Source organism: Nasonia vitripennis (assembly GCF_009193385.2).
Source record: "Nasonia vitripennis strain AsymCx chromosome 1 unlocalized genomic scaffold, Nvit_psr_1.1 chr1_random0011, whole genome shotgun sequence".
In the NCBI taxonomy this organism is placed as follows: Eukaryota; Metazoa; Arthropoda; class Insecta; order Hymenoptera; family Pteromalidae; genus Nasonia; species Nasonia vitripennis.
In genome coordinates, this window is record NW_022279599.1 from 83,574 (window position 1) to 100,791 (window position 17,218).

At 36.9% G+C, this 17,218-nt stretch overlaps 1 protein-coding gene across 9 annotated transcripts in view; it reads right to left on the reverse strand.

Moving 5' to 3' along the window:
- Positions 1–17,218, reverse strand: part of LOC100498673 (UPF0363 protein CG9853 homolog) — a 203,114-nt gene that overhangs the window by 62,191 nt on the left and 123,705 nt on the right. For all 9 annotated transcript variants that reach the window (XM_031921446.1, XM_032601395.1, XM_032601397.1 and 6 more), the window contains 1 exon segment: positions 8,954–9,092. In XM_031921446.1, the coding sequence (XP_031777306.1) occupies positions 8,954–9,092 (139 nt within the window).

A 17,218-nucleotide genomic window follows, 5' to 3' on the forward strand; every position in this document is an offset into this window, starting at 1 on the left:
GAATTTAATAATTTTTTTAATCTATGCCTCTGTACATCGAATTAAGGAAACATTTGATGTGCCGAAGTGTAGTTTATAGTATATTACGATACGTGTGACCTAAAAAGCCGATTATTGCACGGCGTTTATTAGCGCCCGAGCGCAGCGAGGGTGATAAAACGCCGTGCACTAATAGGCTGCTTAGTTCACAAATATCGTATACAATTTTATAGCACAGCTGCTTGAATCCGCCAAGTCACGCCTATCCGTGATCTAAGCAGTCCATTATTGTACTGTGAGGTTAGCATACCGTCCATTATTGCACCGATATACACGGTGCATGTACCGGTCGATGTACCTACGTGTAGCTTGAATAAATTATTAAACTTGGAGAGCATAGGATAATTGGGTTTAACCAAAAAAAAAATTCCGCATTGACCTCTGTGTCAGCACTCCTCGCGCGCGGACCACGACTGCAAATCCTTATTGTGGCGAATGATGATTGGACTACCACGAACTTCTTCATCTAAATTTCATAACTGCTTGCATCGGCACCGAGACTTTAAAAACTCTGGAGCCTATTTACGCAGTGCCTTTTTGCGTAGTGACTTATCCCTGGCGGTTGCTACTGATTCTAAGGTGAAGTGGTAGTGTTTGCTAGTGTTGATGTTTGGAGCCTGCTAAATCCGTCCAACACCTTGGAAGCGTGCTAAATCCGTCCCTTGGCATAGCATACACCGCAGAGCCCTTTGAACTTAGATCCATGCCACAGAGATAAGTACAAGCTCATAACCGTCGAGTAGAATCTCCGGCGTTAGCAAGAGCAGTTGATCACCTTTTCTATATATTGCCACGTGAACGCGTATAGATTGTAACAATCAGCATCTGCCACAAACGAGTGATTAGAACCACCTTAAGTGCGCAGGTTTATATTAATTGTAAGTTATTAGTTAATTGTAAAATCAATTTTCTATTTATGATCTGTCGTCATAATTAAGATGCAGATCAGTAAATGTGAACTACTCTTCACAAAGATTTAAATTTATTTACGCGCATCAGACTGAGAAGAGTGGTGACTGTTTCAACCTCAAGTTCCTCAATATTAATTAAAATTTAATTAATATTTAATCAATCATAATAATTAGTCTGATACTTTACTTGTTCAAAAGATATGCGTAAATTATCTTTATTTTTACTACAAACAAATCCAGTGTCTGTTTGTACTTGAAACAGAAAAAATATTTAAATATATTCTTGATTTCTATTAATAGGTTGAATATTTGACAACCTCTGAAAATCAACTGTAGATTGCATATCAAAAATCGAGTAAAATTTTAAAATGTTTTTGAATTCAAGAATATGGTTATCATTATGTTAAGTTCATTTTTTGTTAGTTAAGTAAAGTAAATATGGGTTTGGTTGTTTGAATTTCGCGCCACTGTGCGCTCTCTGTTGCAACGTTAACCAGCGCGCGCGCATGCGTGGAGGCGCGTGCCGCCGGCCCCGCTCGCGCTCACTCCTGTCAGGACCGCCTAGCGACTTGCATGTTTAGCTTCCTTACGCTTTCTAAGTTTTCTTTGTGAAGGTGAATCAGTGAATTGGTTATTCAAAGTGCGATCACGGTTCACCTCGTTCATCTGCGATAGTGTTAGTTGCGTCGTTTACGAAAATTCACGATCGTGTTCGCGCGTGTGTGTGTGTCTCGAGGCGGTAGTTTTAAGGATTCTTGGCGAAGGTGTCCACGTGTTGGACGTGACTCCTTCGGGGCGAGCAGAGCAGCGGCAACACCCCTTGTTGCCCGAGCACCAAGCGTCTGGATCCTCGAGACGCCGAGGCGCGCTTGATGCAGGTTGCGGACCACAGGACTCTCCCCAGCTCCGGATTGCCAGCCCACCAGGACACGGCGAGAAGTTACGGCAGCGTGCGACCAGCGGGCGACTCAGCGTTTTCCTCAGCGGCGGAGTTCTAGTTAGCGGCGTTTGCGCGGGCTATGAAGCCCTTAGGTAAGAGAGCTCTCTCAGGGTGCGTAAAAGGTACCTTGCGTCTTGCGTGCGTCTTTTTAGATAAGGTTTTTTTCTCTCCTAGAGTCACTTCTCTTTTTCTTGTCTTTCCTTTTGTATAATTTCCTTTCATTTAGTTGAATAAAGCTTACATTGCTGCGGCTTTTCCCTCTAATCCGTGAGGGTTTTTTCGCCATATCAAGTGCATTTTTGTTGTACCGCGAAACCGTGTGTTTTATTTCAAGAACCCTTCACTCACTCAACCCTTTCCTTGTCGGAACTCACTCTAAGTTCTTTCACTCAATTTTAGATTTCTGTTAACATTAAATTGACTTTTAGAATTAGAATAATTTCCAATTCCTTTTAAAAAAAGGACATCTATAGTATCATTAATGTATCATAACTTGTCGTACAACAGCAAATAATCTATGTTTCATTTTCATTTTCATCAGGTATTTCTGCACTAATCAATTGGTTTAAGTTATTTGCAGCATACATTATTTTTACCTTTTTTTTAAACAAACGTCACATCAGCAGTGACGAATTGACGTAGAAAACTAAAAGTTTAATACATGACAAAATCACGTCAATGTTCTCACCAGTGATAAATAACTATATGCATAAATAACTTTTTTGATCATATAAAATTTCACGTTGCTTACTAGATAATAATCAGTCATCATATTTTTCTATTTGTTTACTCAAATTTTAGCGTCTTCATTTTCATGATCATCAGTGAATGAATAATCAATTTAACTTGGCGGCAAAAATTTAGAAAAATTTAAATTTGAAAAAATTAAAGCATAAAAGGCAAAAATTGAAAAACTGAAATAAAGAAATTAAACAATTTCTAAAACGAAAATGTTGAATTTTGAATATTAGGAATTCAAAAAAGATTACAATTTTCAAAAATATTATTATAATGCACACTTGCCGTCTCGTCGTCCCATAGTCTACGATGTGTACTGACTAAAAACAATTTATTGATTACTTATCGATCATTCCGCACACAAATATGAACATTTATTGCCTTTTTAATGAAAACAGAGTATTTATAGTCTCTCGAACTAATGTTAGAGACTTGTGGATCTCGATAGACTAGTTGGCAATAAACAAAAACACTCTCAACCGTTAATTTGAATTAATATGCCGTAAGAAAAGGCTTTGATATTTATTGAAAGATAGAGTGTAGTTACAAGTGTTAAAACTAAGGAAAAGAAATGAAGGCTACAGTATTAAAGTACCGACGCGTGAACAACGATATTGTTACGGACGACACTGTGAGGCGAGTACGTGCGCTCACAGTGTTTCGGCAATACGTACTGACTATACAATCAGCGAGAGCGGCAGAAGGCCGCTCGCGCAACCGGCGGAGAGAGAGAGAGAGTAGGAGCGAGCGAGCGCGCGTTGCCTTGGCAACGCCCTTTTTCGGTGCCGTGCGAGCAGGCTAATACGTTCGAATTCGAGTGACAATAGCTCGCCTCTCGAACTTTCTCGCTCTCTCTCGGCATAACCGTCTAATCTTTCGAACACAGAGAAACGCAATAAAACACTTCATCCTTACGCAAAAGTTTAGTCAAGAAATCATTGGAGACAATAAAACGCATTTTGGTTAAAAAACAAATCCAACGTATAATAGGGTCGCGCTGCTCCCCGACGACACAGTGTGTAAAAAACTTATACTTGCCATCGCGGGGCGACCGCACCTCTTGTTAAATCAATAGTAGGTGGATTCTATGGCGAAGAACTTATCAAAACCAAGCCATTTAACATATAATTTATTTCCACATTTTTTAAAAACTTTTTCAATGAAATAAATATCTTGATATTTGGTCTTGAGAGTTATCAAAACCAAGCCAGTTAACATATATTTTATTCCCACATTTTTCAAAAACTTATTCAACTAAATAAATATCTGGATATCTGGTCTTGCGAACTCTCATAATAGTCGGATAAACAAAAATGATGTGTAACCATGAATATAAGTGAAATAATAAAAGGTAGGGGGACACTTTTCCTAAAATATTTTTCCCAATGCCGTTTTACTCAAAGCCAGTTTTTCCCAATGAATACTTTTCCCAAAATATATTAGTTCGAAAATGCAAGAACATTGTATATTCTAATAGTTTTTGTTTCTCTAACCACCTTCACTCTTCTGGCAGTGGACGATAAAAAATTTTTGGTTATTCGCGCTCCGTGTTTAAAAAATTCCGAGTTAATCAAAATTGTTGTTATAATGGCGGCCGAGCTTATAAAATCAAGAAAAGGCGATCCCACATGTTGACGGTTATTTATATTACAAACATTAAGTCCAAAATATCGCATGTATTGGAATTGCCGCAATAAAGGCATGTGCAACGCGCGAGTTATTACAGCTGCCATAACAGACCCACACAACATCGTCATTCATAAGGGCGTCGCTCAGTGTCATAACCATGCCCCAAATCAGGAAGCTGTGCAAGCTGTAAAATTGGTTGCTGGAATTAAAAGAGCTGCTGCAGTACATCCACACATGCCTTCCGCTCGTATTTTGCGTCGGCAATTGCAAAATGTTCCATCAGGTACATACATATTTCATTAGCTAAAAACTGTAAAAACATCATTTTTTATACAAAAATTTTTAAACGCAAAAATACTAGCAGAAATGCCAGAGCGGCTTAACTTGAGTAAATAAGTCTCGCGTGTTCGTTTATGCAATTTGCCTCCTAATCCGACGAGTTTATCAGACTTGGAGAAAATACCTTCTCAGTATGCAACGACATTAGGCGGGAGTAAATTCCTTTTGTATGACTCTTTTGAAGACGACGACGAAGATGAAGAGGAAGAAAAAGACCGCGGAAGGATACTGATTTTTAGCAGAACGGAAAATCTAACACAACTTTTTAGTTGTGATGTTTGGTTCGTTGATGGAACATCTAAGACAGCGCCTTCACTTTTTTCCAACTATTTTCCATAGTTGGTGCTGTAATTCAAGTTGGCATAAACCGCAAGCTTATGACTTCATCGGCAGGTACGAAAGCTAAAGAGCAAAGCAAGTAAACGCCTTGTTTGATTCTACGATCGTCGCTGTTGTACAAAGTCTGAAGACCTTCAGCTATGACGTGACGATACACGTTTTGGCGTAAGTGAAAAAAACAGCATTTCACTTTACGATCGCCAAAAACTTTATTTGCAGAATTAATAAATCCCATCTCAAAGTCGCTCATTATACGCCTAGGAGTAGCGACGATTTAAAGTTCGCGTTCGGCTTGTAATATAACCTCAAAAACTTTGGTGTATGCGGATTGTCGCGTATTTTGTAGTAGCGCATACGCAAAGGGCAACCCAACGGTTTGGGACTTGCGGTTTATGCCAACTTTGTACAACAGCGACGATCGTAGAATTAAACAAGGCCTTTACTTGCTTTGCTCTTTAGCCTTCGTACCTGCCGATGAAGTTGTTAAACATTTTAGAGCTATTCGCGACGAGTTGCCAACAGAATAAGACCCTATTGTCAAATACTTTGAAACTAATTATGTGCGTCGATTGAGTGTTAGAAGGCGCAGTGGAAAACTTAAATTAACCAGCCATTCTCCAAGATATGCTCCAGAGTTATGAAATCAGGTTGACTGTATTACTAATGATTGGTCAATGTTGGTATAGAGTGATTTTACATGGAGGCTGATTAAGCGCTGGTTCGGTGGGACTACTATGTGTTTTATTTTTTCTATGAAATCATAGCTGTTTACTACGTATGAGTCAGGGCTTTTAATGCTATTTTGTAATATTCTAAGGAGGCTTTTCGATAAAAAATACGTAGGTTGAGATTATAGGTCGTAAAGAGAATTTTTTTTTGTGACTTTTAGGTAGTCCATAACATTTTGGCAAGGTGGAGTCTGTTTGTGTCAATTTAAATTTACTGTATTTTTTTCCAAAAAAGCCGTTAGTGTTCCAATTGTTCATAGATTTTTTGACTTTGTTCTGGATTTTTGATAATGGATTTATCGCTATTTCAGTGTATGTATTTTTGTTTGACAATTGTAGTTCCATTTTTTCAATGTAATCGGATCTTAGCATTGCAACGGTCACATTGCCTTTATCGGCTAAAGTGAAGATGATGTTTTTGTTATTTTTAATAAAATCTTTAGTGTCTTGTAATGTTTTCTTAAAAATTGTATCTTATATTTTTGTGTGCTTAGTTTTGTGTCTGTGTTGTGTGATTTTTTTATCAGTATATTTCGTATGTCATTGGCGGTTTTATCTGGTAAGTTATTGTAAGTAATCAAGTTTTCTATATTTTTTATGCATTCGCTTGTTTTTATGTCATTAACTGTTAACCTACGTTCCCCTCGCCGCGCAGCGGCGAAGCGTTTTCTCGACAAATCTTGTACCGAATTCCTCCTTAATTGTAATTTTTTGTTACACTGTACATACATTATTATACATCAACAAGTTTTAATAAATATTACAATTTTTCATATCAGTCTCCGCATGAGGGCGGCATTGTCCGTCGAAACGTTGAGAAGAGAAGAACAAATCTTTTAAAGTTTTTTCTCTCCTTTCTCACCACACGGGAAGACCGATACAGACAAATCAATATTTTATTAATGTTGTTTTTTTAGATTGTAATTAAATGGAAAGAAATTTTAAATATTAAAAAATGTTTTCAAACTCTTTGTAATTATTTCATCAAAGTATTAATTATATTAACAAAATATAACTATAAAATAATATTAACAATAAAATAACATTTATATTCTGTACTAAAATGTAATACATAATACAATATTTACTTTTATATTAAATGATAATGATATCTTAAATCCCTAGCGAAATGAAAAATGAAAACCACTGAAGAAAACAGTTATGAACTGCAGATGACATCAGAAAAATGTCGGAATCAAGACACAGACAACAATAATCTTCTGTTGTCTTTAGTTTTATTTAGTTTGCTAGAGTTTTTTTCAGCTAAATATTTTACAATTTTGTAAATGAGTAAAAAATGAATACAACAGACAATACCTATTAATAAGCGAAGACAGCCGTTTTTTTATAGTTTAAAACAGTTTTCTTCATTTTATGATTGTTATCTTCTACATTCACTAGTTTTTTCCTAATCAAAACAGTTATCTTCGGATTTCTACTGATTTTTCTTTTTAAAACACGCCTTTAATAACATAATAGAATAGAAAACTGAAAAAAAACTAATAATACCTGTAAATAACTGTTGTCTTTGTCTCTATTCCGACATTCTTCTACTAAAAATTTCTGTTTTGTTCAGTTATCTTCTGTTTTAGTCTAAACGCTTCAGATACAAACTTTTACGTGCAGAATTTTTTTTTCCACTAAGGATCAATTAATACACACGCCAGCTAAGTTTCTGTGTTTTTGCGAGGTTCCTTTAATTTTTCAACGTTAATCTATCAATTTGATATTGTAGAACAAAAATATTTCGGTCTACACCTCGAAATATTTAAAGGTATTTTGTTATTAACAAAGATAACTGAAAAATTATGGTTTTTTGTAATATATTGGTTTTAGAGAAAAAATGTTGACTTGAAAAATGATAACCGTATAATTTTACATAAAAAAGTACTTTAAAATTTTTTTTGAGAAATGAATATTCTCTAATATGGACAAAAAAACTACTTATTTCATGCGCTACGCATTCGTAGTCGGAAAATCGTCGATTTTTTGTGTGTTTTTACAAGATCCCCTCAATTAATCTAAGTATGAAAAATTATGTAATTTGATATAAAATCATATATTATATCCTTACATAAAAATCAATTAATTTAATCATCATTTTCTACAAGTTTTGGGTATGTTAAATTGCCTATATATATGGCACTGAAAAAAATCAAAATATATATAGCTGATGAAAACAGTAAAATGTTCAATCTAAATTTTGAAAACGAAAGTAAAAGAAAAGAGCTTTAATTTGAGGACTGAATGGTTGAAATTGACGGCTTGGATCAAAAGATATAAGGATTTTAAAAATGGAAAAAATCGCTGATTTCCGTAAAAAATCCAAGTTCTTACGATTTTTTGCTATTTTTAAGCCTAAACAACTTTTTACCTAGGCAACCATTTTTAACCCACCAGCCCTCAAATTAAAGCTTTTTTCTAATGCTTTGATCGTATTAATACACATTTTTGAAATGTGCCTTCAGACATTGAGTACGTACAGTTGAGCAATGGCTAGTTCTCGTTAATCTTTCCCATGTTAATTTCCCAAATATATATACTGTCAGATATTTCGGCAATACACTTTTTTCAGTTCCCTATTACACAACGAACAAAATGAGCATTTATAGAGTCATTTTAGCCGTAATTTCGAATAAATCAAAACTTTTTATCACTTTTTTGGCTTTTCCGTCCACTGTACGGCGGTCAGTGCCTTATCATCTCAACAACGGGAGTCATTCCGTTCGTGGAGAGAAATAGATAGTAAATAGAGATAGAGAGATAAAGATAAATGGCCAGCGGGATATTATATTTGAATTCATTTTCTGAGCCTTCCGATTACACTCCTCTCTCCAAGCTAACCCAAAAAGCCATCCGACGTCGTCTCTTTAGTCAGTTCCAGCCACCACAAGTCACAAGGGATGTATACTGGACTACTTTAACCATCACAGTCTTGATAAAGCTATATTACCTCGAATCACTGTCGTTATTACTTCATCCGTAACCCAACAGTAATTAATTGCATCATTTAAATATAGTAATGTGACTTAGGTAAAGAGAGTGAGACGAGCACAAATATATCGTGCTCGACAAGAAATCTTATCACAAATTTTACTTGACTATGCGAGGTAAGGGGCTCATAAAGCTTTTGTTCACTGATTATACAGTCTGTTTAGGATACGAATATTAATATGACAAGTGCTTCAAACAATAATTTACAAATATGATGTTCAGAAAATTTTAAAACATGCTTTATATGTAGGGATAATATTATTTTTAAATTTATTATCAATGGAATAACAACTTACTGTAAAACTGTTTGAGTTATAAAAAAGTCAATTTCGTTCGAGTAACCATGCTTTTGATGTAGTTCAATTAACATCGACGCGCATCCAAAGCCATCTTTAGTATACAAATAATGTTGTCTAGCAAGAGGATAATTTTTTTCTGAAATAAATAAATATACATATGAACATATAAATTAATAAAATTGATATATGTATTAAGTATTCATACATTTAGTATACTCAGTGTATCGTAATTAAATTTATTCAGGCTATTGATAAATTATTAGGATTCTTTTTGTTTTGTGGTTAGACTGAAGACATTGTTAAAGACAAAACGTTGTCCCTGGTAGAAAATTGACAAGTTGAACTAGTCAGTAAAGTAGCACATCGCTAGTTACAAAGACTAATTGTTTCTTACAAATTTTAGAAAAACTCGGCAACAACTCGGGAAGCCGAATTTGCATGCGCGCGCATATAACATAACTTTTTGAGGTTATTATGATGCAGTATAATAACACTTATTCAATATAAGATAAAAATGATTTATTAATGAAGGCTTATATTTTTATTGATTTTTAATTAAGTGATATCACACATTATTTTACATTTTGATTATGTTGGTGACTTGAGTTAAATGGGAGCCATAGTCTTAGTAGTCAACGTCCAACTTCATTATTACTATACCATTTGTGTTGTATTAAAGCTAAATATCTGAATTTTTGTACAGATATTTGTTTAACTATTTAGAAATTAGTCACCGTATCAGTTTTTACTTAAATATCCTAGTTGGAATTGTCAGCTCGAGAGCTATGAGAAATTTTGGATTTGGCGGGTGACATTTCTTTTTAGGCTTGTTCCAGAGGATCTAAGAACTCTAGCCACTTGTATTTCTGGTTTCTAGTGTATTTTTATATGTAGAAAGTTATAATAACTTTGCCTTTTTTCTCAATGCATGAATAAGAATTTTGACTTATAAAACTTACAAGCGGTTTTGAACAAAATGACTGATTTTCAAATTTTGTTGCTTTGTGTCCGGATGGAAATTAAAAGTATATCACTTGAGAAAAATTTAACTTTAAATATTGTTTCATTATTGTAAAAGAAATGTGCATGCAAAAGATCAGCTCATTATATAGGTCTAGATATATTTTCTTGCACTAAATCATAACCTAAAATTTTAAATTCATATTGCTTCGTGGGTTGTTACCGAGTTTTCCACGGGTTCACGTCAGCAAGTCACAAGGTAACTGGCGAAAACGGTTCAAATAAATTCGCGTAATTTCTCAAATTCGGGTATTAATCGGCAACAACTCCTCAAGATTTCTACCAGGGGTGCTTTTTCTAAATATATTTTTCAGGTATATACATTCAGACATACAATGCATATAAAGTTAAAATAACGTATGACCACTTCTTTAAAAGAGACTTGAAAATTCAGACTGCCTTCATGAAGCGAGTTTAACTCCCAGTGAAAAATTATTTCAAACGTTTGCTTCCTCCCGGAGAGCACTTTGCAATAGAAATATTTTTGACCTTATGTAAAATAAGTTAAAAATCTATCTTAAGATGAATTTCATGTTACAAGGCGTGTACGCCGAGAGATCGTGAGATGCTCTCTTTGTCAGCCGACCTTGAACAATAAGGCGGGCCAACGGGAGTAGGTTCTACGTTAATATTAGGTTGCCTTGAAAAGGGCAGATTGGTAAATCGTGGTAGTCAGAGAGCGTAAAAGAGACAAGCGCTGCTTGCCGAGTCGTGGCTATAGGAAGCCTACGTTAGTATGGGGGGGGGGGGGGGGAGAAAGAACTTTATGTGGAAGATGAAGAAAAGTTAAAAATGTGGAGTGGCGATGAACTTGCGCTCTAGTCCGCAGACACGACCAAAACGGGATCCGAGTGCCCCCTAGTATATCTTCCAGGACTAAGTCAACCGGTAGATAATTCGGTGGACCTCGGTCGTTTGGCCGGTTGAGCGTCAAGGCACCGAGAGTGGACTTGGTCCGGGAAGCAAGCTTTGACCGATCGCTCGTCCGAGAAGGAGAAGAAACCTCAACTTTGTGCGAGTAGTGTCGGAGCGTCCGAGAGCGCAGGGCTCTGCTGGTCGACCGTCTTGCTCGACTGCACGAGACAAACTCGTGAGGAGTCGGAACCGTACCTATAGTCCGGGAGCGTGGACCTTGCCGAGAGCTCTGTTCGAGAGGGTAGGGAGGTCTGCACCGGGCCGAAGCCGGGAGACAACTGATGATCGCGCCTGAGCGAGCCCGATATTTATAGGCGTTCGGTGCGCAGCGCAGAAACACTAGTAGAAGTGGGGGCACTTGCGCGCAAGGAACTGTGGCAGAGAGGGAATCAAGTATTGAAGCAACTGCGCGCAGCAGTCGTTGAGAGGGGGGGGGGTATCATTCAATCTTGATTTCAAAATTTTTAAAAATTTTGACATTTTTGAAAATTTGTGTAAAATAAATATTACTTTTGCCCCGCTAATTAACCTTTTACCGCGCTTATCAAGAGCAAAAGGTGGGTTTTTTAGTCGGGCGTGGAATAACAGTAAATTATGCATTAAGAGATTAAAGTTGTAGATTATTTTTAGTTTTTAACATTTAATTTTTCCAAAAATTTTTAAAATTATCAAAACTTTTTTTCCGCATCTGTGGAAATAAAAAGCTACTTTAGTCCTGCTTTTCAGGGAATAAAATGGTTATTATAGTCAGTCGTAAATAAAAATGTTAATCCGTTAACAAATGGCATTTGAATGAAAATCACTAGCTGCAGCGTGTGCATACTAAAATTACGGTCTAATGTTATTTTTACATGCGTTGACAGATTGACTTTAGACTTGGCACAGGGATATAAACAAAAGAAAATAGAGTACAAAAAGTATAAAAATGCGTCGAACGTTTATGAAAACGTACGAAGATGAAAAATAAAAATTCTCTCAATACGTCTGCATTTTGCCTATAAACCTTTCCTTAAAAAACAGTGCCTTATGCGCCCTTTCGTGCAACGCCGCCACGCAAGGCGTATGCGTCTCGCTCACTTGAGTGGTCTTAGTGCTTTCGCACCTAAATTACGCAGTTCCTTCTATTCTCTCGTACGCTTCCTTATTTCACGGGCAGCCGACGTATCGCCGAGCCTACTCCAGCCGTTTCTGCGTGAATCTTCGCACTGCTCCCTCTTCCCTCCTGTTTTACGTTCACGAGCGCGCGCAGCCTTCTCCCGCACGACGTTTCGCTGCATTACGAGCTTCTCTTTGTCTTCGAATTCTTTGTTCTCCCATACGTTGTGTGTCGTCTCGCTACGCTCGGACACTAAACGCACGGTGCTGTACAGGACTGTTTATGTCACGGATAGTTGTGACATAACGGACTTAGGGCAGGCAGATGCTATAAAATAATATACGATGCTTGTGACTTAAATCGACCCATTATTACACGGCGTGTAAATCACATGTATCGTAATATACTATTGTTTACGATAAAAAATGCGTGAACAGTCGATGTGTAACAGAAATTTTATACGACTTTAACATCTTTGTTAGTTGTACTTACATTGATTAATTCCAAATGACGCTGAAAATGCTAATAATATCTTCTAGTTCGAGCAACGGGCTAGCTAACCGTCAACGTTGGTGCGAGAGCGAGCATCGTCGGCACGCGCGCTGATTAGTCCTCCGCATATCGCGAGCCAATCAGCGAGCGCCGATGCATGACTGACTCGTTATCTGCGCAGACTGTGAGCCAATCGGGCGAGAGAGTGAGCGCGAGAACGAGCGGGAAATCCGCGAGTTCTCTCCCGACTGTTGACGGAGTACGTTGACGTGCGAGAAAGTTACCGTGTTCTCCTTCGTTCGTCGACCCCAGGTCCAAGCGCTATTGGAAGCATTTGCCCCCCTTGAATTGATCTTAGTTAACCAGGGATGTTATTACACATTTTAAAGAGGAGACGCAGGATCTATCATAGATCTCACGTTTATTAGCAGCTGCCTGATTGGCTTAGTTAGATCGTGCACGGTAAGCAATCATTACAGAAATAGTGACCACCAAGCGATAATAATGGAGATAAAAATATCAAAACAGAAATCCAACGGCAAAACAACGACAAAAATAGACGGTTGGAAAACGGAGGATTATGATAAGGACACATTCCTGCTGGCTCTAGAAGAAATACAGCTGTTTGGATCTGCAAATGTTAAGGTCGAGCAGGTAATTGGAATTATTACCCAAGCCTGCGACGCAACGATGCCAAGGTGGGCTTCCAATTATAGACGACCGCCAGTATACTGGTGGGATAAAGAAATTGACGACATCGAACCAGCAGACAGGCACAGCGGGCTCGAAAGAAATACTATATTAAGTACCTGGGAATCACCATAGACGCCAGACTAACGTTTAAGCAGCATCTTGAGAGGGTGAGCAATAAGCAAGCAAAAGTAGGTGCTGCACTATCGCGACTAATACCAAATGTAGGTGGACCAACGCAGGGTCGAAGGTTACTCCTAGCCAGTGTAACTACATCAATTATGTTATACGGTGCCGCAATATGTGTTGACGCTATGTTGGTGAAGTCCTATGCACGAAAGCTGTCAACAGTTTATCGGAGAATTGCATTGCGGGTCGCTTCTGCCTACCGAACAGTATCATAATAGTATCATAAAATGCAGTGTGCGTTATCTCAGGTATGCTGCCTATTGACCTTCTAACAATACGAAACGATACGAAATGGAACGAGAAGAACTCGAGTTTTACCTTCAGACTAGGGTGACCCCTGAGTCAATGATGACAGCTATGCTAGCGTCGAAGGATGGCTGGTGCGCAGTAAACAACTACGTGAGGACCATTCTCAAGAAGGTTAAGAATTACGAAGAGAATAGAAGGGAAGGACAAGGCGAAACAGCTGAGTAAAACTGTTGCTAGACGAGGGCCACTAGGTAGTAGATACGAAACGCTCCTCGGACTGATGCAGAGGAATGTAGGTCACAGAATTGAGCTCTTACTTTCCTGCCCGATGAAGAGGAACGTAGGAGCTAGGGTTGAGTACCTCTAAGTGCTCCTCAGACCGATGCTGAGGAACGTAGGTAACTTTGTTGAACCCAGACTCCCTCACAGGATGCAGAGGAACGTAGGTGTCGGGGTTGAGTCTGTCCAGAGGATGGCCGGTCGATGCTGCTCGAAGTAGACGGCTGGACGATGCAGAATGAAGAAGACGAGTTTGATCCTGATCCCCTAGTCATCTTGGTGGATGGGGGATGTATGGAAATGTCAAACTTCAAAGGAGAAGCCAAAAAAGGCTAGTTAACGGGCCCTACAGAAGTATTGTTCAACGATAGCACCTGTGGGGATCCGATGTCGGAGGGCCACTTGTGCGGAGCTTGCTCTGCCTACGCTATATAAAAAGAAAAAACACACTCATCCATACGCTGATATTTTAAGGAAAATCAAAGCGGACCCCAATCTGACGGTTCTCAGTAACAGCGTAAATAAGATACGCAAAGCGGTGGCAGGAGATCTTCTTTTGGAGCTTGGGCGCACCAAGGAAGTGAAAACGCAGGAACTTTAAGAAGCGGTTAAAGCAGTGCTGGTAGACGTAGCCACAATCAAGAGGCATCAGCATGACGTGGTCTTTGAAATAAAAGACCTTGACATGCCAACCTCTATGCAGGATATTCTAAAAGCTCTGAGTAGAGAGTTTCTAAAAGAGAAGGAAGTAGTAGAGAAGACGTCCGCAAAGATCCTCCGGAAAACCTATAGAGATACGCAGACCGCCGTCGTACCGCTGCCTGCCCAGATTGCCCAAAAAGCGATTGCATAGGGAAAGCTTGAAGTAGGTTGGCTTAATTGCAGAATCAGGGAGATTAAAAGTGTACGGAGACGTACGACAAAAGTAAATGCTGTTTTAAGTGCGGAACGGAAAGACATTTTATTATTCCTATTATTTATTATTTATTTCAGAATAGTACAGAGTATAACTAGTTGATATAGTCACTCAGTACCTTGCAGCGGTAAACATGTTACCTGTTTGCAAGCACTGGCATTACATAAGAAAATACAAAATTAAAAAAATACTTAAAATTAAAAAATATTTAAAAATAGAAAAACTTTCCTTCTTACTCTATATGTTACAAACTCAAAGCATCAATCGCATGCTTATTATTGAGCGTTTTACAAATAACTTGCTTATATTTTATTTTGCACGCAATATTAACAAATTTCCTTTAAATAATTCATATGTTAAATTATGGCAATTATAGTCAATAATTCAATTTAATCCACTTCTTGATTAAATTCTTATCTGATGGTTTATCTATCTCTTCTACCTTTAGACTATTTAGTAGCGCATTATATGTAACGATTGCTTTGTTGATACTTTATTTGTCACTGACTCTTATAACTTTTAGGTATAATTAAACTCTTTTTCCTAGTAACGTAACTCTTGTAGAACTTAAGTATTGGGTTTTGAGGTCGTTATAATGTAGTCTTATTGCCTCAAAGATGAAAAGTTGTTCTAGGTTTAGAGGGCTGTCATGTACGTTGAAACTGTACTTATTAATTATCTTCAATATTTTACTTTGTAATTTTTGCACCAGATCTCGATTATTATTATACACTCCACCCCAGGCTAAGATTCCATAGCTTATCATGCTATGGAAAAAAGCATAATATATCAGTCGTAGTGTTACCGTCGACATGATGTTTGATAACTTATAAAAAATATAAAGTAAGTACTTCGTATTTTTAATTATATTGAATATGCTTATCCCACTTCAAGTTATAGTCAAAAACAATTCCAAGGTATTTACAGCTCTACACTCTAGTCAACATCCTATCCTGGATTTTTACTTCTATGTGAGCCGGTACACTATTACAATAGCTTCCGAATGGCATGCAGACTGTTTTATCTACATTTAGCGATTATTTATTTACCGCCAGCCAGTTATCTATGACCAATAGGAATTTATTCGTGGTACTTTGCGCCTCTAACCAAGTCTATCCAGTGGCTTTTATGGCAGTATCGTCAGCATAAGACAGAATGGAGTCCAGGGAGATCTTCTTCAAGATATCATTAATATATATATATATATAGATAAATAGTAGTAGTCCCAGGATAGTACCCTGAGGGGCACCTGTTTTTATTAACAAAAAATCATTTCTACTATCTTCGATTTTAACTGTCTGGTATCTATTATCAAGATAGCTTTAAAGAAGATCCAAAGCCTGACCCCTAATGCCTATATCAGTAAAGTTTCTTAAGTAGTAATTTATGATCGACCGTACCGAAAGTCTTGGCCAGACCAAGAAAAGTTACGATTGTTGGTATATTCCTATCTAAATTATTATACAATACTTTAGTAGTATAATTTAACGCATCCTTTGAGCCAAAATTTTTCCTAAATCCAAATTGATTGAATTGCTTGGATAAAATATTATTTTTATGGACAAATTCATACAACCTATTGTATATTATTGTTTCAAAAATTTTTGCAATGTTAGATATGAGTGAAATTTGCCTATAATTATTGATGCTATACTTCTCACCTGCTTTATTTACTGGTACAATTTCAGCCTTTTTCAATGCATCCGGCCAAATCGCATTTTCAATACACATATTGAAAATATGTGTTAATGGTACCGTGATACAACATCCAAGAATCTTTAAGGTCTTACTAGTTATTTTATCAGCACCACCGCTTTTTAGCTTCAGGTTGTTGATTATATTTATTACCTCACTCGTACTTGTAGGTTTGAGAAATATTGAATTTGGATTTGTCTCTGGTTGTTTAAATTCGACATTATTTGGTTTCACTATATAATCAGATAATTTGCGGCCAATATCACAAATAAATTTGTTCATTCTCGTAACTATCTCTACTTTATCAGTAATTTTATTATCATTAACCTTAATATATAACTTATAATATTACTATTTTTCTGCTTTCCCATTTTGTTGTTTATGATACCCCAAAGTTTTTTAGGATTGTTTACATTGTTTTGAACTAGCTTTGCATCATATTTAATTTTAGCATCTTTGATAACTTTATCTATCATTTTAGCATTGCTTTTGTAATCCAGTTTGAACTGATCATTTGTAATATCCATTTTCCATAAGTTATATAAAAGTTCTTTGGTTTTACATGATTTAATTATTCCATCAGTAATCCAATTCTTCCTACCCTGCTGTTTTTTTTTATTTTTTTTTCATTTTAGCTTGTTCTACACATAGCTTAATCTTATCTATTAAATTATTTAAAGCTATATTTGGATCTTACATTGACAATATTTCAGTCCAGTTA